The 26,988-nt window shown below is 53.7% G+C and overlaps 11 protein-coding genes across 11 annotated transcripts in view; 6 read left to right on the forward strand and 5 right to left on the reverse strand.

Moving 5' to 3' along the window:
* DSM5745_04086 (RNA recognition motif domain-containing protein) overlaps positions 1-896 on the reverse strand; it is a gene marked incomplete at both ends in the record, with an annotated part of 1,294 nt that extends 398 nt beyond the window's left edge. The window contains 4 exons of the mRNA XM_026746102.1: positions 78-200; positions 254-600; positions 687-786; positions 857-896. Of these exons, the coding sequence (XP_026605098.1) occupies positions 78-200; positions 254-600; positions 687-786; positions 857-896 (610 nt within the window). The remainder of the gene's footprint in view (positions 1-77; positions 201-253; positions 601-686; positions 787-856) is intronic.
* Positions 897-1,548: 652 nt separating this feature from the next.
* DSM5745_04087 (putative PHD finger domain protein) lies at positions 1,549-5,156 on the reverse strand (the record flags this gene model as incomplete). Its single annotated transcript, XM_026746103.1, has 2 exons — positions 1,549-2,611; positions 2,659-5,156. 2 exons carry the CDS (start codon positions 5,154-5,156, stop codon positions 1,549-1,551), a joined length of 3,561 nt encoding a protein of 1,186 aa, XP_026605099.1.
* Positions 5,157-5,847: 691 nt separating this feature from the next.
* On the forward strand, positions 5,848-6,275 carry DSM5745_04088 (uncharacterized protein; the record flags this gene model as incomplete). Its single annotated transcript, XM_026746104.1, has 4 exons — positions 5,848-5,914; positions 5,970-5,978; positions 6,049-6,123; positions 6,184-6,275. 4 exons carry the CDS (start codon positions 5,848-5,850, stop codon positions 6,273-6,275), a joined length of 243 nt encoding a protein of 80 aa, XP_026605100.1.
* A 2,441-nt stretch (positions 6,276-8,716) lies between these two features.
* Positions 8,717-11,241, forward strand: DSM5745_04089 (glycoside hydrolase family 95 protein; the record flags this gene model as incomplete). The annotated part of the gene is made up of 3 exons (XM_026746105.1): positions 8,717-9,216; positions 9,268-9,500; positions 9,551-11,241. 3 exons carry the CDS (start codon positions 8,717-8,719, stop codon positions 11,239-11,241), a joined length of 2,424 nt encoding a protein of 807 aa, XP_026605101.1.
* Positions 11,242-11,901: 660 nt separating this feature from the next.
* DSM5745_04090 (uncharacterized protein) lies at positions 11,902-13,308 on the forward strand (the record flags this gene model as incomplete). The annotated part of the gene is made up of 3 exons (XM_026746106.1): positions 11,902-12,046; positions 12,099-12,583; positions 12,634-13,308. The coding sequence occupies 3 exons, from the start codon at positions 11,902-11,904 to the stop codon at positions 13,306-13,308; spliced, it is 1,305 nt and encodes a 434-aa protein (XP_026605102.1).
* Positions 13,309-15,121: 1,813 nt separating this feature from the next.
* DSM5745_04091 (uncharacterized protein) lies at positions 15,122-16,228 on the forward strand (the record flags this gene model as incomplete). The annotated part of the gene is made up of 3 exons (XM_026746107.1): positions 15,122-15,266; positions 15,336-15,712; positions 15,767-16,228. The coding sequence occupies 3 exons, from the start codon at positions 15,122-15,124 to the stop codon at positions 16,226-16,228; spliced, it is 984 nt and encodes a 327-aa protein (XP_026605103.1).
* Positions 16,229-16,518: 290 nt separating this feature from the next.
* DSM5745_04092 (uncharacterized protein) lies at positions 16,519-17,247 on the reverse strand (the record flags this gene model as incomplete). The annotated part of the gene is made up of 1 exon (XM_026746108.1): positions 16,519-17,247. One exon carries the CDS (start codon positions 17,245-17,247, stop codon positions 16,519-16,521), a length of 729 nt encoding a protein of 242 aa, XP_026605104.1.
* A 1,900-nt stretch (positions 17,248-19,147) lies between these two features.
* On the forward strand, positions 19,148-19,649 carry DSM5745_04093 (uncharacterized protein; the record flags this gene model as incomplete). Its single annotated transcript, XM_026746109.1, has 2 exons — positions 19,148-19,265; positions 19,324-19,649. 2 exons carry the CDS (start codon positions 19,148-19,150, stop codon positions 19,647-19,649), a joined length of 444 nt encoding a protein of 147 aa, XP_026605105.1.
* A 1,295-nt stretch (positions 19,650-20,944) lies between these two features.
* acoC (aconitase family protein) lies at positions 20,945-23,930 on the reverse strand (the record flags this gene model as incomplete). The annotated part of the gene is made up of 7 exons (XM_026746110.1): positions 20,945-21,318; positions 21,399-21,576; positions 21,632-22,002; positions 22,074-22,611; positions 22,663-23,022; positions 23,076-23,261; positions 23,319-23,930. 7 exons carry the CDS (start codon positions 23,928-23,930, stop codon positions 20,945-20,947), a joined length of 2,619 nt encoding a protein of 872 aa, XP_026605106.1.
* A 152-nt stretch (positions 23,931-24,082) lies between these two features.
* On the reverse strand, positions 24,083-25,497 carry DSM5745_04095 (3-isopropylmalate dehydrogenase; the record flags this gene model as incomplete). Its single annotated transcript, XM_026746111.1, has 6 exons — positions 24,083-24,318; positions 24,389-25,025; positions 25,083-25,178; positions 25,237-25,308; positions 25,362-25,382; positions 25,444-25,497. The coding sequence occupies 6 exons, from the start codon at positions 25,495-25,497 to the stop codon at positions 24,083-24,085; spliced, it is 1,116 nt and encodes a 371-aa protein (XP_026605107.1).
* Positions 25,498-25,633: 136 nt separating this feature from the next.
* On the forward strand, positions 25,634-26,963 carry DSM5745_04096 (Transaminase; the record flags this gene model as incomplete). Its single annotated transcript, XM_026746112.1, has 3 exons — positions 25,634-25,676; positions 25,732-26,657; positions 26,709-26,963. 3 exons carry the CDS (start codon positions 25,634-25,636, stop codon positions 26,961-26,963), a joined length of 1,224 nt encoding a protein of 407 aa, XP_026605108.1.
* Between the last annotated feature and the right edge of the window lie 25 nt (positions 26,964-26,988).

Genomic DNA, 26,988 nt, shown 5'->3' on the forward strand with positions numbered 1-26,988 from the left:
GTCCCGGTAGTCGCGTCGGCCATAGTCGCGGTATTCGCGGCCGCCGTAGTCGCGGCGATCGCTGTAGGAGTCATAACGGCCGTAGCCGCCGCCGCGGTAGTCGTCACCACCACGACGCCAGTTTCCGCCGCCACCGTAGCCGCCACGGCGGTCATCGTAACGGTCACCACGGCCACCTCGGCGTCCACCACCGCCGAACTCTGATACGCATGTTAGCCAAGAAACGTATTGCTTGTGTAGAGGCGGTACTAACCACGCTTGGGAGGACCAAAGTATTTGCCGGGAGTGGGAGTTCTAGGGCGGCTACGACGAGCCTTCTCGATGCTAAGAGTGCGGCCTTCGATAACCTCACCTTGCAAGCCCTCCTTGGCTGCGTCTGCCTGCTCAGCAGTCACCATGTTGACGAAGCCAAAGCCGCGAGATTCCTTAGTGTGAGGGTCGACCATGATGGAGCAGTTCTCAACATCGCCGTATTTCTCGAAGAGACGCGAGATATCGGATTCAGTCAGACGCGGGTGGATGCCGGTAACGAAGAGGTTGGAGCCAGAGTTGATAGAACCCTCGTCATCATCAAGCTGCTTGCGGGGATCGATGGGGCCACTGATGGTTGAGTGTCAGCACAGGGTTCGCGTAGTTTGTCCGACCGAGCAAGTTTATGAACGAGCCGGTCATCAAAGGCGACGTACCGCTCGTCGAGACGACCGTTGGGAGAACGGCTGCGAGCGCGGTCAGCTCGGGGCTCGTCACGGGGAGAGGCGCTACGGTCGCGAGCGAAACGCGGCTCCTCTGGAACAAGAAGCGCCGGGTTAGTCTAGTGTCACCAAAATCAGCTGCTGGGGTAACGGGAGGGACATACCATCGTAACGGCCGTTCTCGTGCTCGTATTCGGCAGACATAGCGATGGGTGATTCAAGGGAAAGTTGATGATTAACTGAGTAGTTGAAGCTGGTCAGATTTGATATAGACGGGAGCGCGTAACACGAAGCGCGGTGGTGTTTGGATAAGGCGCAGAAAATTCCGGAGCAAACACTGGGAGGAAATACCTCAGAAGAGCGACCTGGAACGCAACTACAACAAAGCTGCGGAGTCTTTGCCTGGTTTGAAGTCTGACAAAGAAAGAGAAGGGGTAAAGAAGAAGAAAAGAAAAAGGGAAGGGGAAGAGAGATGGGGAAGGGATGGAGGCGAGATGGATGATGATGAAAGGAGAATCAATCAGGATGGGAGCAGCGGAAACTGACGCCTCAGGCTGAAGGCGGTGAATGGGTTCCAGAACCACGCGAGGCTCGATTATTGGAGGCCAGCAAAGTAAGGCTGCCAAGTGCCTACGATGGTCAAAGAACCCTCTGTCTACTGACAGCTATGTATAGGCCAAAGAAATACGGTTGATTATTGCTTTCCGTCCCATGGTTAACCTTCCACAAATGAATATCAATAAAGCTGCCAGAAATGCGATTTTCCATAAACGCCTGCCGCCTGTAATTCCTGCAGAATCCACTTAATACGTCGAAAGGTAAAAAAAAGCCATTAAGCACTGCTAGTAAGCAAACATCATTTGAAGCCACGCCATCGACGCCGAGTCCGATGGACCTTGACCCCTGGCTCCCCGCCTGAACTGTCTGGGACGCCGTTGGTGGAAGCGCCAGCCGCAGCCGCGTTCTCTTCCAGCTCATCATCATCTACTAGATCGTTAAGTTCCTCCTCATCCAATTCGCTGAGCTCCTCACTCAGGCCACGCATGACCTCCCGGCCTGTCCATCGCTCATCATGTATCGTAGTTCCCACAGGATCGAATGGCTGCATATACCATTGGATGCCTCCCTGGGCCAGAGAGTGATGCTGATCGGTTTCAAGGGCCGGCGGCGATAAGGGCACTGAAGGAACCTGATTCGCTTGTTCTGATGTTCTTGTTGATTCTTCCGCTTTGTCGGCTGCTTCAGAAGCATCTACTGATTGAGTTTCGTCCGCAGGCTGGACAGTAGAAGTATTGTTCGTAACCGGTGCATCCGCCGAGGCATCCGTAACAGCTGCTTCAGCGACCTGGGGTTCGGCAGACTGAGAAGTTTCTGCTTCGGGAGTGTTCGCCTCGGTGCTCTGCAGAGCTTCCTCGCTGGGCTCTGCTTTGGCCGTAGAATCGATATCAACATCCATTTTGTCGGCATCATCATCATTGGAGTCGGCTTGCTCGGACTGTTCTGACTTCTCAGGCTTCTCAAAAGTCTCTTCGCCTGCGCGTTCTGCGGAATCAACTTCGGAGCCTCTCGCAGTCGAGATGTCCCCAAGCATGACGTCTAAGTCCTTAAGCTCTTGCTCGTAAGGCTGGCGATTCAATTCGCTCTCTTTGCGGATTGCATCCTCCAGCGCTGGTTGAATAGATTTAATGATCCGCTTTGCAGTCTTTCTCTTTTCGCGCTGCTCCAAGCTAAGTTCAGGAGCACGCCCACTAATCTGCATCTGAAGCTCTGCTGTATCTCCGGCTGGCTGGACTCCAATCTCCGAGGTGAAGATGCCGGCTAGGTGAGCCGAGAAGGAGGACACGGACGGATAGTAGCGTTGCTCCAGCTTGGTGCGTATTGCAAAGAGTCCCTGCCTGAAGAAACCTTTGCTATCCAATCTAGGATGGGTTAGCAGTAGCTGAGAAGAATGATAAAGGTTGCTTACACTTGCGCCTTCTCGAATATCGGCCAGAGTAGAGGGAAGATCGGGAAGTAGACGGTATCTACGATACTCCGAAGCATCTCGGCATCCTTCAACTTCTCCCTCTCGCGTTTCTTTACCTCATCGCACAGCATTCGTAGCCGGTCCAAGTCTCGATACAAGCGTTCGCCAAATTCGATGCGCCGTTGGAGTCGCTTGCCGCCCGTCGCTCCCATAGCAGAGTAATCCCTCCGCGTCATTTCCATGGAGGAGAAAGTTTCTAGTTGCAACTGTAGGCGCTTGAGAAGCGCTGCACCGCGCCGCGCCTCTCGCTTGAGAGTCCAGTATTTGCAGGCATCTTCGGCATATTGTTTTCTTTGCCGAACACCGAAGCGCTGGAGTGAAGCAACGACAGAATTCAAAAGAACCTGCGGTATGACGGGAGCCCCGGAGGGTAATTTCCATATTGTCCTGGGGGCATTGGGTCGCTTTCGTTTATTGCCCCCAACGGTAAGAGTGATGCGTGGTGTATGGGTCCGTGGTCCATCTTCGTCGTCCGGATAGCCGCCAAGTGGACGGGCGGGCTCTAACGACAGAGCCGCAGCTTGACTGTCTGGCCACTGTCGATCCCGCATCGTATTGCGGTAGTATTCTATTGCCTCGGCTGTGGCGGCGTCTGTCCCGTGTTCGCGACGCCATTCAGGGGGGACATGCTTATCGCAAAAGGCTTTCAATAGATGTGAGTCCATCACCGCTAGATTTCCGTGGCCGGACTTCATTTTCAAGTAAAGCTGAGCTCTCCGCGCACACGTGACATGGAACGCTACGAAGCAGTTTTTGTTACTGCATTGGATGGACGCGCCCATTTTTTGGCGACAAATATAGCATTGAAGCTTCCAACGGCTCCTAGGAACCTTTTCGATATCGGTAATGGGCTCCATCAGAGACGGATTACCGATAGAAACCTCGGGAATCCAGATAGCGCAGAGAAGATGCGACCACTTGGAAGTAGTGGTTTGTTTGAACGCACCCTCAGTGTTCGGGCAGAAAATGCAATTCGGTGATCCTCTTCCTATAAGCTGGCATTTACGACACAACCACTGGCCCTCGGGGATGAAAGGAACACCATAACACTCCTGGTGTACTGCAAGATCGCAGCCATCGCAGAACACAATGGCGTTTGCGTTCTCGCAGTCGCCATCATCGCAGATGGCACATTTGGTATCCTGATCTTCACCCGGACCTATCGTTTCGCCATTGACGGCTGCCGCCGAGCTTGATCGAGGGCGATGTGTCTGTGGAGGCTTCGGATTGGGCTTGGGGATGCGTTTTTCAAGACTGTGCCACTCCTTTTCAATTTTTGTCATGGTGATTTCAAAGACAGCCGGTTTGATGGGTTCATATTGATCCTCTCGTCGCTTCGCATTGTATTCCTCCAACCACTTCTCATCCTGCTCGTCCATGTCGTATTCCACCCGGCCTACAGCAGCATTGACCTCCCCTTCGCCGAGTAATGCGTTGCCGATATCAAGGTCATCTTCCTGGGCACCTTCAGGCATTCGAATCAAACGGCGGTCATGGCGGAGAAACAGATCGCTCTCCTGGTATCCTACACTAGCCATTGTCCGGTCCACATAATTTTGCTGACCCACGCCAGGCCGATCATAGAAAGTGAACGGATCTTTCAATCGAAACGACGGTTTCGGTAGCGTCAGCTTTTCGCGCGGATTAGGACCAGGAGGCGGAACGACTTTGGGCTGGGGGGTGAAGACGCCAAGTGACTGCAGGATGGCCTCTGGGCGGCGCGGAGGACGTCCTGGCCTGCGTTTAATCGGTGTATTAACAGTACCATTGGTATGAGCGCGGATTAGCTCCGCGACGGGATCATTCTCGTTGGTCTTGTCAAGGCCGTTCGGAGATAGTATATTGGCGAGTTGTGCTGACGGTGGCGGGCGATCAACCTCTGTTGAAGGAAACACTGGGAACTTAGCATCGATATCTAACTCGGGATGGAATTCCTCCCAGCCTCGTTCTTCTCGGGGTTTATAGCCATCGCCTTGCTGAAGAGCGAGCGCCGCCGCTGTTGATGAGGACCCAAATCGTCCGCGGGTCTGGCTCTTTTCTCTTCGGAGACGCGTAGACGGGGGCGTGGTAGGGGCGTGGACTGGCGGCGGCGGCGGAGGAGGAGGAGGTAATTGAGCAGATTGTGCGGATGACTCTGCTTCTTTCAACTGATGCCGAGTGCGAGAAGCAGAGGAACTCGTCCTCTTCACGGGGCTCAACTTAGGTTGTTTCGCTTTCGGCTTCGGCTTCGGTTGTTTCGGAGTTTCCCTAACCTCGATTTCAATGTATCTTCCTCCTCCACCTGGGCCGCCTGGAACGTATTTCCTTTTCTTAACGATAGGGCCTAAGCCGTCGTCGACTGGGGCCCCCGAATTGCCGGAATCCTGGAGAGGAGTCTTTGATCCGTTTTTCAGTGGCCCACCGGGGGAAGCGCGTTTTGGCGACGTGTAAGGCGCCATACCGATAGACACGCTAAGTTGCGCGCAGAGACGTTCAAGGTATGCGGATAGGATTGGTTGAAAGTGTGTTGATGAAGCAGTTGCTGCTTATCCGAGACCCGCCTCAATGTGGTGAATAACAACGCAAGACACGGGAGAGCTCATGGGCAAAAGCAAACATGACTGGCAGAGCCAGGGTAGAGCACGCGCCAGTCAGTAGAGGACTGGAAGGCCACGGAGAGCGACACGCGACAGGATTTTGTGAAGCTGTCGTCGGATTAGACTGCGCGGCGTGTAGAAGGAGACGTGGGTCAGTCTCGGCTTCGATCACCTGGCGTTGGTGCCTGAGAACCAAGGCCTGGATTCCCCGGCAATCAGTCATCACCCGCTCGACCCATCCATGATACGCCAGTCGCATTCCCAGGCCAGTGTTCCTCGTGCATCAAGCTTACTTCCGAAGCTTAGTCTTACAGCATGAGCGGTGCAGCTGATGACCGGTAATTACCTCACCCCTGCTCATTGACCCTGTCATCGCTATTTCGACCACTGATCCGAATCCAGTTGGCGCGGAGGCCGTGCGTTCGACCAGAACCGCCAATCCGGGCAGCGGCATTCGAACCCCAGAACAACGAGCGCTCACGGCGGGTCCCGTGGAGGTCATCAGAGCTCGAATACGTCGCATACTAGCTGGGCAGATGAGGTCTCGGATTCAATGCAAGAGCAGCACACTCCGGTGGGTGGCTTTAACGCTGGAGATGTCAAAGCCACTATGAAGAGAGGTAGGTGCCCATTATTGTGACGGCGTAGACGCATTTGCTAACGGTGCTACTGCAGGCCCAGGTGGTATGCATCTCTGGCCTTTCCTTCCATCGACATCGATCCCGTCCGAATAATCGCTGATTCGTGTACCTAGCGCCGAGAACTTACTTCTACAAAACCCCGGGAAAGGACGCGGGCAACCGTGCGAGTGGACCTTGGGGTTCGAAACGTATGTCTCTCCGCTCCATCGAATGTCCGATGCAATGATACAGTGACTTACATGTCTTAGCAAACACAATGGCGAACGGAAAAGACTTCTTTCTCGAACTCCGCAAGCAGGTGACCGCTCTACGTCAAGGGGGAAGCGTCGCGGGAGGTTGATACAACGGAGACATCAGAGTATACGCGCCGGAACACGGTCAGAGACGAAACCTCTGACGGATCACGAGAGACCTGGAGGAGAGACCATGCTGGATTCTCTGCTTTCTCTGAACCGTCCCGACGGCTAATGACAGTTTGGTCGCTGAGGATTAGCTTGCTAGGTTGCTGGTCGGCTAGAAGTATGTCATGCAGCATCAGGATTGTCTTGAGACCTGACTTGCTGTGAAGACAGTGGGTGTACAGGACGGCTTTTTGACTCGGTTTATACCCATGCTAGCACGGAACAATTGATAGTAATGACAGTCGAATGAATGATCACATCTCTCAGGATCAGAGGCGAACAAAACCACCAATAGTTTGTTCACAGTGTGCATTCTACGTCCTATTGGAATCATAGGAGCTTCGATATCCCGTTCCGATTCCCGATCATCGTCTACATCTGGGCATCCGGCTATCCGACGTTTTGACCAGCGGAGTGTATCTTTCTGAGGTCCATTGCCGTTCTCTTCTCTAAAATATGCCGACACGGGGCTTTAGGCACATCCCGCCTTTCCGTTGACTTGCTGCCTTCCTAAACATGTATGGATCGCATAATCCGTCATCCTTCCTTCCCAACGGCATCCAGGTTCGCCGTGATCCTGATATGAGACCAAGTTTTTCAGGACTTTGCTACGGGCTGTTGTATTGCGACACGGTCGTTCTCGTTCTGGAACCATCCTCGAACCCCTGCATTGTTGGCCCTGCGCGCTTACAGGGTTCAAATGTTTCGCTCTATGTTTGGGCTTGGATCAGTTTTCTTGCACAGTGGTACATCCACAGATAGGACAAACAGCACCAACAGAAGTGAAGAGCGAGCGCTTCCCCTTTTGATATCCGTGGCGCCGTACCTGGGTGTACGCGCATTCTCCTATCAGGACCTTGCTTGATCCATTCGGAAGCGGCTTGACACGCTCGTTCGCATGTTGAACCAGAGTCATTTCTTGTGGAAGATGGGTTGATACGGAAGAATCTCACCAGGATAATGGTGAACTCGGGAGGTCGAGATCGATCTAGTTCTTCCTCGGGCTTATCCTATGCCATATGACCACCATAGAGGGAGTTTCTGGCAATTTTTTTGGTATTTTCGCGTCTATATGGGACCATTATTGTATTGGCTACGGTTGGGCTCCCATGTTGTTCAAGAGGAGTCTCGCTGCGCAACTAACTCATTATCTCCTGGCACCTGTCAGACCTAGAATACCGGCCTCGAACCCGTCAAGCTATCAGCGCTCCATCCGTTTCAGGCGCGTTTTGTACTTTGGAGTCAGAATCCCTGACAGTCTCGGTCCACCTCCGATACCCACAACCCGGATAACTCCACTTTCGCTGTCAACCGCACAAGCAAAAAAATATGCGGAGACCAGCAGGATGCCAGGATCAGAGGCCAAAAAAAGAATTAAAAATAATCCCCTTGGGTGGATTCGAACCTCCGATCTCTTGATTGACTTGTTCTATTACAGTCAAGCGCATTAAACCAACTATGCTACAAGGGGAACTGATGTCTTTCCCTAACTTATTTAGGCTTATACGTCTCTAGGCTGTCACCTATCCATGACCTTTCGATAACTTTTGTTCTCGACTCTCACTACCCTCTGTCCAATAAACAAGCTGCATGTCGAAAGGAATCATAGGTATTGGGTCGCCCATAGTTTTGTTTATCGCGCTCAGCTATGGGTAACACTGACGGCCCCTGGTCTACAAAGCAAGCATGACGCTCCTGTGTAAATCAGTTTCCCTTTCCCAGACTGAGCGTGGCAGTTGCCATTCAGCAAAATCACGCCCTTTCTCTAAAAAAAAGCCGTTAGTCCATGGTTGGATGAATGGACATCGCCCTCCGCTTACGTGATATAACATATCTCAAATAAGTCGGCATAATGAACCAACCTTTGATATCGAGGTCATGAGCACATCGGCAATTTGTTCATTTGCTGTTCGTTGCGGACGTGAGCTAATCCCAGACGCCACCTCCGTCGGGGGATGGAGAGTCTTGAGATTCCAGGGCATTTTAGCCAGTACGCAGGTCCGATGAAATACCTATCCAGCATGACTCGCGTTATCCAGCTTTGGCTTCCAAGCCCTGATCTGCATACCCCGGGTTTGTCCACCAATGGCTTGATCTCTCTGGCTTGCCCTAACTTCAACCGTCCCCGCAGCATCCAGGGCAGAAGGATATGTGCAGTGACTGAGACAGGGGTAGAAACATGCAGATTACTGCTTAATATCCTATTACCCGATGATGCTTCATGCAGGGAAGAGTACAATGTCTTCTCGGTTGCTCGACTGCAGGTATATATATCCGTACCCCTCGGGTCCATCAAACTGATCGCTTTGGGCTCAACATTCAGAAACTACAATTAGATTAAACTAATCACGACTACTATTTAGAGGCGTAGCTGCCCAAGATGAGAGCTACTCATTTGCCTCGCGTCGCAGCCTTTCTCCTATCATTACCGTCAACCCTGGCCATTCCCGACCTCTCTGCATCCCGCCACCTATGGTACAAATCTCCTGCTCCAGCATCAGACTGGGAGAACGGTGCCTTACCAATCGGAAATGGCCGCCTCGCAGCGACGGTTTACGGCGGGGTGGGCATTGAAGTCGTCACAATAAACGAGAACACGATCTGGTCGGGGCCGCTGCAAGAGCGCACACCAGGGAACGCGCTGTCCGCATTACCGGTTGCCAGAGAGCTGTTGCTGAATGGGAGTATCACCGAAGCAGGCAACTTTATCCAAAGGGAGATGATGCATGAGATCGAAAGTATGCGGGCGTACAGTTACTTTGGGAATTTCGAGATTGAACTTGGACATGGTGAGGAAGAGGTTGAGGAATATACAAGGTGGTTGGACACCAGGAGGGGCGATGCAGGCGTTGAATATGTTGTTGACGGGGTCAAGTACACGTAAATTATCCCTCCCATGTGTTCCGTACTGGGCGAGGCTGATGACAACAGACGGGAATATATAGCGAGCTATCCGGCTGGGGTTCTTGCTGCACGGTTCACCTCCAGCGAAGAGGGTGCTCTGACCCTGAATGCCACCTTTTCTCGTGCGTCGGACGTGACCTCACTGGAGGCTTCTGCGTTGGATGATACACCGTGGATCAGGCTGAGTGGAACGAGTGGTCAGCCTGTTGAGGAGGGTCCCATTGTCTTCAGCGGGCAGGCCAGCTTCGTGGCTGAAGGAGGTATGTCCTCTACCATTATTCCTAATATGCTCAAGAGCTCACTTTCCAAGCCAACTTTGCTGCCAGCAACGGCACCCTTACAATCACGAATGCCACGACAATCGATATCTTCTTCGACGCAGAGACGAACTACCGCCACGCCGATGAGGACGCGATTGATGCAGAGATCACTCGCAAGGTTTCCAACGCCCTCGACAAGGGTTATGAGAGGATCAGAGACGAGGCACTCGCCGACTCATCGTCCTTCCTCGACCGCGCCTCAATCTCTTTGGGTAACTCAACAGACGAAACCCGCGACCTCCCCACGGACGAACGAATTGCACTGGTCCGCTCAGCTGCAGGACTAGTTGAGGACCACGAACTCGCCACATTGGCATGGAACTACGGCCGACATCTCCTTGTCGCCTCGTCCCGAAACACTGATGCGGATATCGATCTTCCGGCAAACCTGCAGGGAATCTGGAACAACGAGACTACTGCCGCCTGGGGAGGAAAGTACACGATCAACATCAATACGGAAATGAACTACTGGTCCGCGGGTCCCACAAACCTCATCGAGACACAAGAGCCGCTTTTCGATTTGTTTAAAGTTGCGTACCCACGCGCAGAAAAGCTCGCAAAGGACATGTACAACTGCAGCGGTATAGTCATCCACCACAATCTGGATCTATGGGGTGATCCAGCTCCGGTCGACAACTACACCTCATCAAGCATGTGGCCGATGGGCGCTGCGTGGCTGGCAACGCACTTATTCGACCAGTACCAGTTCACCGGCGACAAGGAGCTTCTCGCTGACACAATCTACCCGCATCTCGTCGAAGTGACAAAGTTCTACCAGTGCTACACGTTCGAGCACGAAGGGTACAAAGTCACCGGCCCCTCCGTCTCGCCCGAAAACACATTCGTGATCCCGGACAACTGGACCGTCGCCGGAAACACAGCCGCAATGGACATCGCCATCCCCATGGACGACCAGATCATCTGGGAAGTAGTCAACAACCTGCTCGCCGCAGCATCGGAGCTCGGTCTCCCCGAAGACGACGAAACCGTCTCAGCCGCGCGATACTTTCTATCCCAAATCCACCCACCCCGCATCGGCGCCGCAGGCCAGATCCAAGAATGGCGATTTGACTACGAGATGTCTGCCCCGGGCCACCGCCACCTCTCACCCCTCTTCGGTCTGCATCCCGGAAGCCAGTTCTCGCCACTGGTGAACAGCACTCTTAGCACGGCGGCAGAAGTCCTCCTTGACGACCGTCTGAGTCACGGCTCCGGAAGCACGGGGTGGAGTAACGCGTGGTTCATCAACCAGTATGCGCGATTGTACCGGGGTGAAGACGTCTGGGCGCAGATTGAGAAGTGGTTCACCCTTTACCCGACGAATAACCTGTGGAACACGGATGACGGGGCGACGTTCCAGATTGATGGGAACTTTGGGCTCACGAGTGGGATTACGGAGATTGTGCTGCAGAGTCATGCGGGGGTTGTGCATATTCTGCCTGCGTTGCCGGGCGAGAGTGTCCCGCAGGGTTCGGCGAGGGGGTTGAGGGCCAGAGGGGGGTTCGAGGTTGATGTTGAGTGGGAGGGTGGACGGTTAAAGAATGCGGTTGTGAAGTCGCTCCGTGGTGGGCTTTTGAAGCTCAGGGTGCAGAATGGAGAGGAATTTTATGTTGATGGGGAGAAGTATGAAGAGGCTTTGGAGACTGAGGAGGGAGGGGTGTATGTCCTCACGCTGGGGTGAGCACTTAAGTCAGGTACTCAAGTATGGCATCATGCCAGACCCGCGATGATTCCCTGAACATCGCTGTTATTGGATCATTCCCAAGAGCTCGATCCCAAGATCGTTTTACTTGTAGGCGAAGGGATGCGGTTCCAACAACCTGCCATAGATTGTAATAGCGCGGGATGTACACCAGCTACTCAGTGCTGATTTGCATTGAGTAGAACAGGAAGAGTCGCTGAGACCTTATGGTAGGCTGTGGCAGGTGTTAGTAGGTAGATAGGTAGTCCTTTCTCCTGACCGAAGGTCACCAGTATTTCACAGACTGAGCGGGCTTCTGTAGGCGCTGGACAGGCTGAGGACAAACACCGCAGGACGTCTCAACCTCTTGACTTCGCTCCTTCCTCATCTGCTTTTCACCTCAACTATTGCCTCAACTTCTCTCTTCTCTCTTCTCTCCCTGACTTCTGCCTTCCCATCAATCTTCTACCTCCTTTCTTTCTCGCATAGTCCTCCATATCTTGTCTCACCTTGTCCCGCATATCTTCTCTTACCTTGTCGCTCGCATACTCTCTCTTCTCGCTCCTCGTTTCCGTCTTCATCTCACTCACTCGCATCAGTACTACCACCTTTCCCCTACCCTCGTTTACCAATTTACTCGAAAGCCAAAATCAACCAGCCATGACGCCCCCCTGCAAGCTTCCCCAGGAGCTGGCGGATATAATCATCTCCTTCTGTCTAACAGACATCCAACTACGCACAAATCTCAAAGACGAAGAGCGCTTGACTAGGAGCCGTCAGATCCTAGCACTGAGGCTGGTTTGCCGTAAGTTACATATCCGTCTTTGTGTCTTCGCTAACAATTTCTTGGATTTTAGCTGAATTTAACACCTCGATCGAAGACTGCTTGCCGCGTATGGACGAATTTTATGCGTGGAAAATACTATACCCGATACTGGCGAGGTTAAGACTTTTACACGCAGTTCAGCAGGTTTCACAGACTGTATTCCCGCTTGCATCTGCCGTTCGACGCGCCAGCGAGCTCATTCTGAACATACGGAGAGTTAGCTCTAATGAAGAGCGCGAGCAGGAACGCAGGAATGTCTGGAAAACTATTTGTCTCAGTGTTACACGTGGAGTTATCGCAGGGCGCCCGGCAGACAACAAGAGAAATAATGTTGTCTGGGAACAAAGTGACTGGGAGGAAGCGACACACACTATCGCAATTGGGACTGCTGCCTGCGAGGGCGACGTGTATCTTCTGCGAACGTTGATGAACCAGGGGTTATATACTGGATTCGCGGTTGACCATGTCTTCGAAGACCCTATGCTCACGGCCATGGATATGGGCCGAGATGATGCTGTGGAAACTCTTCGCACTATACCCCTTGTCTTAGGCCATAACAGTCTCAGGCACCATTGACTACTTCATCCCCTTTAAGCACTATATCCCACAGTGCATCTGGCTCGAGCAACGAGCAGCTTCAATTTGCAGCGGAGTCAGGAGACCTTGGCCTCTTCGTGCGTATTCTCGATGATACTACCCTGGACACGCCCGGTCGTGGTCTCTTCGTTGAAAACGCCCAAGGTCTGACACCGGGGACCATCGCGTCCAGGTTAGGTTGGGAAGCTATAGTTGAGGAAGTTTGTCGCCGCTTCAACAGTGGCCCGGAGAACTTACTCGATGATGACCAACTTTATCAACTTGAAAGTGCATCCGACAATGCCATATTTACGATGTTTGATGACTTCAATTCCGAAAAGGTTCAGCCCCAAATCAACGCCATGCTATATACCGCTGCCGTGCATGACCAGCTCACCGTCATGGACACCATCAGGAGATGCAGATGCAAGATGAACGCTGTCCTGGCGATCAGCGTGGACGAGCGGCATCATCCGGTGTACGCAGCAGCCGCCAACGGCCACTTCGAAGCTGCTCGCATACTCATGTCTTTGTTTAGACCTTGGGGAAAAGATTATGAAGAAGCAGCCTGGCTCGGGCTTCTTGGGTCCGCGCGGTCTGGGATGTGGAGATGTTTGACTACTTTCTATGCTTCGAATACCCACATACAAGGCCACCATACTTAATCCTTGAGCAAACTTTTGCTCTCATCCTCGCATCCGGGAATTAAAGTCTACTCCGCCGCGCACTGGAGTATCCATTGTTTAAAGGGAACGACTCTACATGCCGAGTGGCACTGACTTATATGGCAAAGTATGATGTTGAAGAGATACTTGAGCATCTCTTTATGAGGGATCCCATGCATGTTTGGTACACCGAGGAGTCCTGGGAAACAGCAATCTCCTGGGGCAAGGAGAGATACCCCGAAGCTGTGGACTTTTCGATTGAGAATGGGTTCTGTGACGATAGAGAATGAGAGATTCTTTCTCTTCTCTGCATGGATTGGCACTGATGGAAGGATGGGTCGAAATTAATTGAAGCTTTAACATGTTATGAATAATATGGTACCTTGGCATGAGAGGCAGCAGTCACTTTTCTTTGTTTAATGACCTCATTATGAAGAAGAGCGGATGCGTATAAATTGACAGTTCATGCATGCTGTGCTTCAAGCCTGATGATTCCCTACACTTTGTCAGTGGGAAAGTAACAGAATGGCAACTGTTTCTGTATGCCCAGAATAAAAGCTTTGGCGCTGGTGAGATAAAGAATTGAACGTGGCTTAGTGGCAAGTAAATGAGATGGCTAAAGCTTGTATGAAAGCTGTTCTGGGGCCATAGACAACGTTTCTATTCTTCCTTTAATTTCCCTCAATCACCACTCCACTATCTCTTTCTCTTTCCCTCATGCCAACGCAGCCTTTCCTCAACCAATCAATATTCAATGGCGGATTTTCAGAGCCTTAGCACCCCAGGTCGTGGACAATATTATAGAGTTCTATCTCCGAAATCCAGAACAACGCCCATAGTCCACATATTTAATGTCAGGCTTGAGCTTCTGCAACTAAGATACATTTGCCGCACGTTAAATGCAGTCGACTCCGAGAAGGCCGGAAGATACTGGTGGCGAGAATGAACAGCATCTGCAGGGACTTGGAGAGAGTGCCCCATAGTCGAAGAACTGGTATGCTCCCGACCATACTGGAATGGCGGACTACTTGCCAAAGGAAAGTAGGCACTTGAACAACTGCAGACGGGTCTTCGAGAACATGGACTAGCCTTCATCCTCGCCAATGGAAATTATATTTGTTTCAGCACGCGGTGAGATATCCTGCCTTACGTGAGGCTTTGCTCGTCGGCTTGTGCGGACTACTTTGCTGCGGCATGGTGAGCCGGCGATTATGATGGCGTGTTGTAGAGGATGGCACTCAGCATATATACCAAAGGTTCGTCCTGGAAGAGAATCCTGTCATGGAAAGAAGACATTCCCAGAAGCCGTGCACCGTGTGGTCTGTAAGCGGTATTGAAAAAACAACCGCAGTCTGAAGGACTGTGGGTCAAGGGCTGTTATTGTATTTTCAATTTCCAGCTGGAGATCTATGTACAGAAAGTGTGTTGGTATTCCCTATGTGCTTAATCTTAATTACAAAGCGTAGGCGAGAGGCTGTCCAGTCTCAAATTATGAAAGGTGGGATTGAGGCCTCTAAAGATAAAATATAACTGGAACATTCCAAAGCCAGATCAATCCCATGGATGTCTATTCCACAGGCCTTGTGAAGACGCCATGCAGACAGATGGACCTGGGTTATGTGAATTCCTTGTTTGCAGGTGAGGTCTTTTCTCAGCCAGATTGCAGCACAACGCAGCAACACATCTCCAGCCATTCTTCCGCTCTCCTTCTCTCTCTTGTTCCTTCCTTTTGTCCCTCCTGTCGTTCCTTCCTTACCGATCCACCACCATCGTCCCTTCTCCCTTCCATATCCTCCCCACAAATCAAGCAACCATGGTTTCCTTCCAGGCATTGCCGCAGGAGCTAAAGAACCAAGTACTGCAGTTCTACTTGGATGATCTCAAAGCCCAAGCCCGCCAGACGACTGCAGAAGCTTCAAAAGAGAGCTCCAGGTTCCTGCAACTGAGGAGTGTTTGCCGTATGCTACAAACTGTCCCATATAGCGGCTTCGTGGATCCCAGCTAACTTGCCATTCTGACTGTATTAGGATCGCTGTGCGCCACAATCAACCGCCTCCTCCCTCTTTCCGATGAATTCCAAGTGTTGGCCGACAAATGCGTCCCATTGGCCAGATTGCAATTGCTCCTCCTGGTTCGAAAAGGATCCGCAAATGAACACCTACTCGTTACTGCAATCCGCGAGGCGAGCGAGCTGGTCATCGCAGCGAAGGGGAACAAGGCGCCCACGCAACAAGGACGGGAGGATACCTGGAGGACGGTGTGTTCCGGGGTCACTGAAGCTCTCCTTTCCCGCCCCCTCTCCTCTGTCAGTCTGCGCAACCAAAGCGACAATACGGAGTGGATGCCCTTTCTGAAACTCCAATCAGACAGGGAAAGACGCAAGTTTTACAGCACAACGGCCCTAGTGGCCACAGCTCATGATGGCGACATTTCACTATTACAAGCACTGTTGGACTAGAACCCTGAAGCTGGGATAGGCTCTGCCGCCAAGCGTGTGTACGAGCTTGTGATCCTCACCGCGGCGAGGAGAGGGAACTTGGAAAAGGTCCGCGCCCTCCTTAAGGTGCATAATGTCGACGACCTTAGTGATTCAGCTCTAGACCGGCACGGCAACAGTATCCATCACTGCGCAGCTGCCTCGGGAGATGCTGATCTTTTCCTCTACTGCTTTGTGCATTTCAAAAATGCCTGGAAGGAAAACAAGCGCGGCCTGACGCCAATGGCCATGGCCGCTAACCTAGGGCGGATAGAGCTCGTTGAGGAAGTCTGTCGCCGGTACAGTAGTACGGGAATCATACCGCCTGACCGGCGTAACCCAACGAAGTTGTGTGGGCCCGTAGAGATCAAGGATATGATGGATGCTGCTGCCGCTGGAGGTCAAACTGCCGTCTTAGAGTATCTTAAGAGGTACATATACTGAGCGTTGGCCCATGGACTGGAGAAGGAGAGACGGCTTTGCATAGGTTTTGAGAGGAGTGGAAGCCTTCAGTTCGGTTTGGGATGCCCACCGGATACTGAGACGGACGGTGGACGATAATATTGGGAATATGGAATGGTGCCCCAAGCAGGCGCATTTTTCACTGGGTTGTAAAAGAAAGACTCATGCACCCTCCTTGAGCCGTGAAAACAAACCACGGGCACGGGTATCAAATGACATGAAACAGCCATAAACAACATACAAATCCTCCTTCCACAAACAAACAAACGCCATCACCAAAGTGGCTTCTCAGGCCAGGAGAACTGCCCCGGAATATGCGCAATCTCCTCATCCTCCGCCTCATCAGTATCCTCCTCCTCGCTCCACTCCTCACCTTGATCATCATCATCATCATACAACCCCTCCGTCAAAACCTCCAACACCCGCGAAAACTCTGGAAAAACACAGTAACTCTGCGCAAGGCCCTCGAGCTCCACAAGCTTCGGCCACAGCGCCTCCTCACTACTCACATCGTCCCTGATAACCCTGCGCTCCTCATCGCTCATCGCGCCAATAATCTCACACATGCCATTCTCCAAACTCTCATTCCACTGGAAATTCTTCTGCACCTCATGCCCAACAACATCATTCGAAGAGAGGCAAATCGTTTTCCCGATCTTGCGCAATACCGAGAGCCCATTGAATCGCGTTCTCGGGTTCGCCAGCGGCCCGCAGGATTTCACAATGGTGTCGATCGTGTCCACGACTTCGTTGTAGACGTCGAATGCCTTGTCGTACTGCTTTGACCCGCCGAGTCGGCTGTATGTTACGTTTATCTCCCGCCACACGGAGCGCGAGTAGTGGTCGAAGTTCAGCACGCGCGCGGACTCGGCGCGCTGCTTGGAGTTGATTGCGGCGGTGACGAGGGCGTGAATGTCGCTGTGCTTTGAGGCGGCGGTTGCGAGCAGGGTGTGGATCGTGGCTGCGTCCAATTCCGGGATTAGGGCGCTGATGTTGGCCATCTTGCGCTAAGTAAAGATGGTGCAGGTGGTGTCTTGGCTGGGTGAGATGGATGGATCTCGGGTCGCGTTGGTGCGCGTAAGTGTGGGCTTGACTGGGACAAGGAGAGCACCGCGGGTCTTGCCCCAACGTCTTGACTAGGGTTATTGGCGCAGCAAAGATGAAGAGCCAAGGCAACAAGGATGAATAGCAAAAGATGAACTTGGACGCGTGAAGATGGACTGGAGATGGGTGGTTCTGGTTGTTTAAAATGCGCACGGCTTGTGGACGGCGCTAGGCTGCTTCGGGCTTTGTGGCCTGGAGGGTCAGGCATCAGATTGACACAGTTAAAAGAAAGGTAAACACCAGAAAGAGAAAGGAAGGCTCTCACAGTGACCCTAATTTGATTTACTTGAGAATCATGCCGGAGCAGCAGTCTCTGCTCACTGCTCTACAGACTGAGCTGGAAACTATCCTGGAGCGAACAATGTACCATACTCAGTTATGTTGGGGACTCAGAGTCCGATAGGGCTTGCAAAGAAAGCGAGGATATTGACCCAATACTGTCCAAGTCCAGTGTTCGCTGCCTTGCCGCGTAACGTCTGACTTGAGGCTTGACATTGGGGTCCTACTGCACGCGCAGTTTAATGATGAACTTGAAACTTCTGATATGGCACCTTGATAAGCATGCGAAGCCCTGGCCGAGTATGAGGCTGTCTTATCCGGCCGAGCAGGGTTGAAGAGTGATTGACTTAAGGATCTGCCGAGGTCACTGGGAGTCTTGACTCGTCCTCAACTTGATTCTGTATAAATGTGTTCAGCCAGAGGAAAGTATAATTCCCAACATTGGAAAACAAGCGGGCTCACCTCAATACTCAAGCTTTTACGTCTAGGCCCATGGATCTCAAGGGTCCTTGCCTAGGCTTTCCTCGTCTCATCCGAAGAGGAAGCTCGTCGTTCCCACCCAACTCACGGTACTGCGGGCACGGTCATAGGGAAAATCGCATATGGCTGGCACTCAAATCCCTTGCTTCAGGACACCGTTGATCCCAAGCTGCACTTCCCGATGAGATCCATCTGCTTGAGTTTCGGCATGTGTCCTGCGGCCTGAGCTGCGGCGGTGGAGAGTTCATCTAGAACAGTAACGGGTGCGTCCGATAGTCATCAGGGAATTTGTCCTGCCGGGCATCGTTCATCGATGGATCCATGTACAAGGTGTCCGGATCACGATCGAACTCGTAGTCTGGACACTGCAACCGGAGGTTATCGACTGCGACGGGGTGAGGGCTGATATGCCTCCTGTATCTTCCTCCAGACGTGACTGCGTGGATATGGTACCATAGTCTATTGCCTTCTTACTGGCATGGCAGAAGGTACCAGTCTCAGTATGCATAACCTCAGCCATTATCGGTCACTTACCATGCATAGCACACAAGCTATATCGCTGCTGGAGGCCACGAGGCTGAGATTGATGAACTGACAGCTACTTAACTACCATTGCCCTTACCCCAATGGCCCTCTCAGCTGCATCACCAAATTCTGGAATACCCCTATTCGGGGTCTTGCCATGTGCAAAGGATATTTTGGAGACGTCGAATTCGTGAGGTTGTTTCAAGCTCGAACGTGAAACGAGCCGACTGCGTACGCCGCGCAACCGGCCAAGTGGGACTGGCCCGCTGAAGCTCCTGACATCACACTCCCTGGCCACAGAGACAACATGACATGTGTCCACTCTGTTTCGGACAGAGTGAAGAGCCGTCTAGATTCCGTCGCCCCTGGTCGAGACCGAGTCTCAAGTGGGCGGCCCCTGAGATTAGCGGAGATCGAGACAGCTATATAAGCCTGGGATCTGCCGCCCTAAACTGAGCTTAACAACACCTCAACTAAACCCATCACATCCAGACCATCTACGCTTCTCGCAAAATGCAGCTCATCTCCCTCGCTGCCCTCGCGGCCCTAGCCCCCGCCCTCGTCACCGCAACCCTCGACCCGGCCTCCTCCAACACAAAGGGCTACAAGCCCACCAGCCTGAACTGCGAGGGTTCGTCCACCTCCCCCCAATCCCTGGGCCATCCATGCTAACATTCTTCTCCCCGAAGCCGCCAAAGTCTCCAAAGCAATCCAAGCCGCCGAGTGCTCCCACAACACCCGCACCTCCGAGACCCAGACCTTCGCCGTCTTCGAGGTCGACCACCAGTACGACGGTAACAACGGATACCCCTACGGCACGTGCAGCGCGTACACGTGCACCGCGCCGACATCTAGCGAGCTGGAGGCCGACGACGACTACTGGGTGTTTTACTGGGGCGATGAGGGCGAGAGCAGCGGGTACGGTACGGACTGTATCAAGGACCCCAACACGGGCGAGTGCGGGTGTGAGAATTCGGATGGGACGTTTGTTGCGGGTAGTGATAGCTGCGTTTAAACGATTGGCAGTAGCAACCCCTTCCATCTCTTCCTTGAGCGGGCTCTCGTGGGATTGAGGGATTGGAATGGTACGGATCTGGGATTCTGTATCGTTGAGTGGAGTTGTCACTACATGGTTTGAGAAAATACTAAGGAAACATGCTATGTCCCGAGTCTCATGAGAACACAGACCCGTGCTATGTAGATGTTGTCGAGTACCTAGTTAAGCTCGTTATAAACCCGGACTAGGGTATATACCTTGAGATCCGTCCACGTATACAGATATTTCCTCGTGCTATGCCTGTAACTACCAGACAGGAAGCCCGACCCGGAGCCCAGGTTTCTCCTCCAAACGTGCATGAAATAAGTATGGATTCGCTCCACCATAATGCCCCAGGGCAATCCCTCCCGTCTCCAGCTCGATTCGCGAGCGTCGCGTGACTCGTTTGCTTCGTAAACCAAGTCCTCGGCGTGGCTGCTCGGGGTGAGCACCGTGTATGGTTTATGATATACTCCGTAATCCAGATCACCGTGCCCTGATTGGATTGGGCCCTCGATGTGTAACCTTGCGGCTGCAGGTGCCGCGGCCCGCTCCGCCATCCGCCAGCCGGACGTCCCGGCAGGCTGGTTCGCTGTGGTAGCCAGGCGGCCCAGGCCAATCGCCCGTGGGTGTTGGTTTGCTGGACGTGGAGTAAGAACAGGAGGGCGGAGGATCTCGTACGTCCTGACGAGACACGGAGAGCCTTTGCGGGCCAACAGGTTAGGGCGGTTGTGGGATTATGATGATAAGGGTACCTATCATAGGAATAGAATTTTTCTGCCCTGTGTCTAACCTAGTATACTGTCTTGTCTAGCCTTGCTACGGTTCACGGATGGCTTTTGGAAATACTGGCATCCTGCCGTAAAAGGGGTATCTGCATGTATCTACTACACCTAGGTACCCTTTTTATGCGGGCCTCGGCCTACGAACCATCATTTATACAATCTGCAGACTCTATTCCGCTCCTAACAAGGGTTGGTAATCCATATTTGATTAACATCTCGGAAGAGGGTTATAGAGCGGGTTTCTCCTAAGTCGGGGATGACCAAGCTCTGGATTTTGTGTCTCCAATCTCCATACCTATTTCTTTCGTAGCCCTAACAGCTACCCATGTACCGGAGATCCATGCTGAGAATGCTACCGATACATGCACATTATGGATGCAACGCAAACCCGAGACACCTTCCAAGGTTAATAACACTGCTATTTGCTTCTGGAGAGATTGAGTCAAAATTAATATGCTATTCATGCTTATACAAAGAGCATCAACCCAATCACCAGGCAAGCCCCTCCTCCCTCCCCTTCGCCACCCCTCCCCCCAACCCAACTTCATCAACTTCGTACCCCGCCTTCCCCGGCACATCCGCACACAGCGACCTAAAAACCCCCTTTCCAAACGACTTATACGCCGCCGCAAGCCCATTCCGCCGAATAAGCGCCAACTCCATATCATCCATAACAAACTCAAACCTCTGCCCCGCAACAGTGACCGTCCGCGCAGACGTATCGATTTCAATTGCTGCACCTGTGCGCGCAAGGTCATAGAACCGCTCGTCGGTGATGATGATCCCCAGAAGACCGATGGTGGGTTGGTTCCGGCCGTAGATGAAGGAGAAGGACTTTGCGATGACGCATTTCACGCCGAGGCCTGGTGTTCACCATACATGTTAGTTTTTCGAAGCAGGGGGCTATAGGTATGGGAATGGACGGGGATAGGTGGTACCGTACCTTTCAGCGCCCGCGGTGCTTCCTCGCGCGACGAGCCGCAGCCAAACGCTTTACCGGCGACGACCACCTCGAGTCCCGCGCGGACCTGGTCGCGGAAGTCGGGGTTTGTGAATTCGAGGCAGTGGCTGCCTAGGAGGGCGTCGGTGGGGCTTTCGAGGATGAAGGCGGCGGGGATGATCTGTTGTTGATATTAGATCGTTTGTTAGTACCGTACTGAGGAGGACCTGACGCACCGCATCGGTGTCTACGAAGTCGTCCAGGGCGTAGACCTTGCTCCTGATTATCCCGGCCTCCGAATCACGAGGCTTTTCAAGTTCTGTGGACTGTGGCTGGTCTAGAGAGGGAGCAACCCGCGGCTCGAAAGACCGGTAGGGCTCGACGTATGCTGGCATTGGGGCGGGCTTTGTGCGCTGGTTGGCAAGGGCAATCTTGGCTGGGCGTTTGCCAGCGGCGGGTTCGGCTGCCCTCCAGTCACGGCATTTGTCTAGCAGTCTTTGATACCTCTCCGGCCGGATCTGGCTCAGCAGAGGTCGCGGGTCTGTGACTCTCATACTGAAGGAAGAGGCGGCCACAACGGCTGCAGAGCAGATGTGGCCAACGGATCCTAAACAAGGAGTTGTCAGTCGAAACCTGGTGAAAGACAAGCAGAAAAGCAGACAAGGATATGATACTAACCATGGCCCATGCGGTTCTTGAAATTCCGATTCTGAGACGACAGCCAGTTCTCGCCATGGCCCGCTCGGTCCGCACCCATACCCAGGCACAGACTGCAGCTCACAGCAGGCTGCTCGAACCCGGCGCGCTCGAAGAAATCCAACAGACCCAGCGCCCGCAGGCTACTGACGATCGGCAGACTCCCGGGGACAACCATTCGCTTCCCGATGGCTAGCTCTAACCCCCGCTGCAGCCCTACTTCGAGCACCAACGCGGCGAGCACAAGGTCTTCCTCCGTCGTTGTACAGGCCCCGATGAAACAACCGTCCAGCGGCATATCCAGTTTCTCAGTTACGGGGACCACATTGTCTGGCGAGGGATATAGCGCGACGAAGGACTCGACCTCGGAAAGGTCAATGTGGAAGGTTGCTGCATACGATGCGTCGGGGTCTGGCTGGAAGTACACCGAGTTGGATCGGTACCGACTGTGTCGGCGGCTCGACACGAACTGATGCGTGACTTCATCTGGCACGAAGATGCCGGTGATTGCGCCGAGTTCCTATATCGTTGTCAGTGGAATGTGTAAACTGAGCCAGGTGCAAGTGCAGACCGTGCACATATTGCAGATCGCAAACCGGGCATCACAAGATAAATGCTTCGCACCGGGCCCGCCAAACTCCACGATCCGATCAGCTGCATGCGTGTTCCGCCGAAGCTTCTTCAGGATGTACAGGATGATGTCCTTGCCGCGGATATACCACGCCGGCTCCCCCGAGAAATGCACGCGGATCGACTCAGGGCTCTTGATCCACGTCTCGCCTGTCGCTAGGGCGGCCATGACATCTGCTGCGCCTAGTCCGATAGCCAGCGAGCTGACGGCACCGCCGGAACAGGTATGTGAGTCGGAGCCGATCACCAGCATGCCTGGCTCTGCGCGCTCGCGGACGAATTCAGTGTGCAGGATGGTATACTGGGAGCTTGATCAGAAAGTGAGGGTACTGCAGGTGCCGGACGGCTACGCACGTTGGAGCCTTGGTTCTCGGTCATTTTGAACGTCTTCCTCGCCTCTTCCATGCCGCCCATGAGCTCCTGGACACGGGGCTGATGATACACGCGCGGGTCGACCGTGTGGTCGCCAGCGAGCCAGAACCGATCGTTGCGCCAGACGGTGGGTTTCTCGCCGATGCTTGTCATGCTGTGTTTCATGCCCTAAGCAATATCTTAGTCTCAATTCCCATGTTCCGTTCAGGGAAGCGGACCACTTACCACCCAGGACAGCTCGCTAGCAATGACCCAATCCACCGAGAGACGCATGAGCTCTCCAACCCGTACCCCCTGAGGCGACGGCAGCGAAAACGCATGCTGCACGAGGATCTTCTCCGCCAGCGTCATGGGCCATGTGTTTGGGGTTTTGGCTGGTAGAGGCGCGGGCAGCTGCGCAGCGGACTCGGTGGCATTGAGGGCCTCGAGCCAGGCTTCAATGAGAGATTGCACTGACTGGAGTTGCGTCGGCTCGCTTGGCCAGCCTGAAGAGTCATTGCTGATGATCGCCAAACCGCCCCGGTCGGTTGGCGTTATGCAGAGGTCCAAGACATGCTGTAGGCTGGACTTTTCAGCGTGTCGTCCGATGGCTTCGAGGGCGGCGCAGAGGTTGGTGAGGAAGGCGTAGAGGCTGTGGATTGACGAGCTGCTATGCTCAGTATCATCGAGGGCTGCTAAAGTCAACGTAGGAGGGTTTGACTGCGATGATTCTCCTGAACGCTCTTCCACCACAATCCCGCGTGCGTCTGCGAGGATCCGGACGACGCCGCGCACAAAATCGACCACTTCGTCGGAGAGAGACCCCAAGAAACATAGCGAGATTGACGCCTCAGACATGCTTGCTAATAAAGTAGATCTCATGGGCCGGAGCTGGAGGCTGGGTGGTGACGCTATTTATTCCATTCGACGAGGAGGCTTGGATCGCTGCTTACTTTCTAAGCTATATTGACAAAGAAATGGGGCTACTAAACTGCGCTAACCATGCATGTCTATCTATCTTCATGTTCTCTCAGATAGGCCACCACCCGGTCCCCAAATTCCGCAGTGGAGGTCATCCCCCCGACATCCCTCGTCCTTCCACCGCGTTCAATGACTTTACTGACTGCCGTCTCAACTGCTGCAGCAGCTGCGGGCATATCCAACGAGTACCTCAGCATCATCGCCACCGAAAGAATCATCCCAGTCGGGTTGATGATTCCTTGCCCCGAAATATCCGGCGCAGAGCCTAAACGATCACCGTCAGCGCCCCCCTCCCTACCACCTGCAAGGGTACCTATGGTAGGGTAAAGACATACCGTGAACAGGCTCATAGATCCCACGCACGCACCCCGCCTCCCCTCTCGGAATCGCACACAGACTAGCACTCGGAAGCAGCCCCAGACTGCCCGGAATCGCACTCGCCTGGTCGCTAATGATATCGCCAAACATGTTGCTCGTCAGCACGATCCCGTTCAGCCTCGTCGGCCGAACCCCCAGCGTCATCGCCGCGCTATCAATAAGCATATGGCTCAGCTGCACCTCCGGAAACTCCCCCCGGATCGTCTCCTCCACGACACCCCGCCAAAGCCGTCCGCACGCCGCCAGCAGATTCGCCTTGTCGAGACTGGTGATTGGCGTTGGAGGCTGCGTGCGCATCGCCAACGTCCCCGCTAAGCGGGCGACGCGCTGGATCTGCGCGCGCGTGTAGTGGTCGAGGTCCGAGGCGGCGTTAAGGGTTCCGTCGTGCTCTGTCCGAGCGCCGTAGTAGATGCCGCCGGTGAGTTCGCGGATGATGAGGAGGTTGGCGTCGCGGCAGACGTGCTCTTTCAGTGCTGATGTCTCGAGGAGGATGGGGTGGATGAATCTCACGGGGCGCAGGTTGCCGAATGCGTCGAGGGCTTTGCGCAGACGGCCTAGGCCCGATTCAACGGGGATGGGGGCGTTGGCCCATGCCTGGGTTGGTATCGGTTAGAGTAGGGAGTAGAGGAAGGTCGTTGAGGAGGGCCATACCGGACCTCCTACGGCGCCTAGGAGAACCGCGGATGCTGCTTTTGCGTCCGTGAGAGCTTCGTCTGTGATTGGGGTGCCGTGGGCATCGAATGAGGCCTGTATAGGCGTCAGAGGTTACTTTTCATGATTAGTCCGTGTAGTCGAGGCCACGTACCCCGCCGAGCAGGTGATGCTTTAGGTTGAAGGTGACTTCATGTTTGTATTGACGTTGGATCTCCTCTAGAACCTATGCTGGGTCAAAGCTATCCACGAATTGTAGCAATCGATTGAGCGCCGTACTTTGAGGCCCTCGGCCATCACCTTGCCGTGTGAGAATCGTCAGCCTCTCTTGTTCATATAGACGAGTAATGTCTCCACAAACCTCGGGGCCACCGTAGTCTCCTGGGAATACGACAATGTCGAAGGTCTTAGCCATGATGAATGATGGAGATTGCTGATGACCTTCGCATGGGTCAGGGAGAGACTATATATACCTCTGCCAGTCTCCCCAGTAATTGTCATCCCCAACTCCAATCCCTCGAGCATATCAAAAGAGACTACCCTAACACACCATGGGCGCAACAGAATACCCCCGTCCTCCAGTAGCTGGACTTGGTGAGCATCTACAATTCTGCCTACGACGACTACGACTAACTACATTCCCCATCAGATTGGAACAACCTAGGCTTCGAGCCAGTGGAAGGTACCCTATACCTCCAACCCAACCTCTTCTCACACAGTCCCCAAATCCCACCCATTCTAACCCTCTCTTTCCACGCAGTAAACGGCCACATCGAATCCCGCTTCACCCCGTCCACAAACACCTGGAGCCCACCGACCTTCGTCGCAGACCCGCACATCCGCATCCACGGCCTCACGCCCGCCCTAAACTACGGGCAGCAGATCTTCGAAGGCCTCAAGGCCTTCCGCACCCGCTCAGGCCGCATCACGCTCTTCCGCCCCGACCAAAACGCGGCCCGGTTCGCGCGCTCCGCACGCGCCGTCTCGATCCCGCCGGTCCCCTCGCACATATTCTTAGAGGCGGTGCATGCGGCCGTCGCCATGAACAGCGAGTTTGTGCCCCCGCTGGGCTCGGGCGCGGCGCTGTATATCCGTCCCTTGGCGTTTGCGAGTTCCGCGACGGTGGGTCTGAAGCTGGCGGGCGAGTTTCTGTTTTGTGTGTATGTTTTGCCCGTTGCCGGGTTGCATAGGCCTTTACCGGTACATGAGGGGGGGGACAAAGAGACGAGTGTTAGTGGGGTCAAGGCGTTGGTGGTGGAGGACTTTGATCGGGCGGCGCCGCTCGGGACTGGGGATGTCAAGGTTGGAGGCAACTACGGGCCTGTTTTGGGGAGGATTGATGCGGCGAGACAGGAAGGGTATGGGCTTACGCTGCATCTGGATAGTCTGAGCCATAGTGTGGTGGATGAGTTCTCGACGAGTGGGTTTGTTGGGGTTCGAAGGGGGACTGGGGATGGGGATGGTGGGCAGGTGACGCTCGTGGTATCGGACAGCCAGCAGATTGTGGCGAGTGTGACGATTGACAGCGTCTGTGAGATTGCGAGGGGGCTTGGGTGGGCGGTTGAGAAGCGTCCTGTGAGTTTTTTCTATCCATGGTTCTTGGGTCGTCCTGATACGAGGATGCAGATTGCCTTCACGGAGGTGAGCGAGTTCGTGGAGGTGTATGCGGCAGGCACGGCGGCGATGCTGGTGCCCGTGCAGTCCGTGGAGAGACGGTCCACTGGGGAAGTCATTCATTACTCGACTGACTACGCTGACCCGACGAGTGTCTTTGCGCAGCTGTACAAGGCCCTCTCTGGGGTTCAGCAGGGATTGGTCCCGGACCAGTGGGGATGGACGCAGGAAGTGCTGTGGCCAAAGCAGTTGGACTCGCAAGACTGAGCTGAATATTTAGAATGAGGCCAGC

This window comes from Aspergillus mulundensis (assembly GCF_003369625.1).
Source record: "Aspergillus mulundensis strain DSM 5745 chromosome Unknown scaffold_3, whole genome shotgun sequence".
In the NCBI taxonomy this organism is placed as follows: domain Eukaryota; kingdom Fungi; phylum Ascomycota; class Eurotiomycetes; order Eurotiales; family Aspergillaceae; genus Aspergillus; species Aspergillus mulundensis.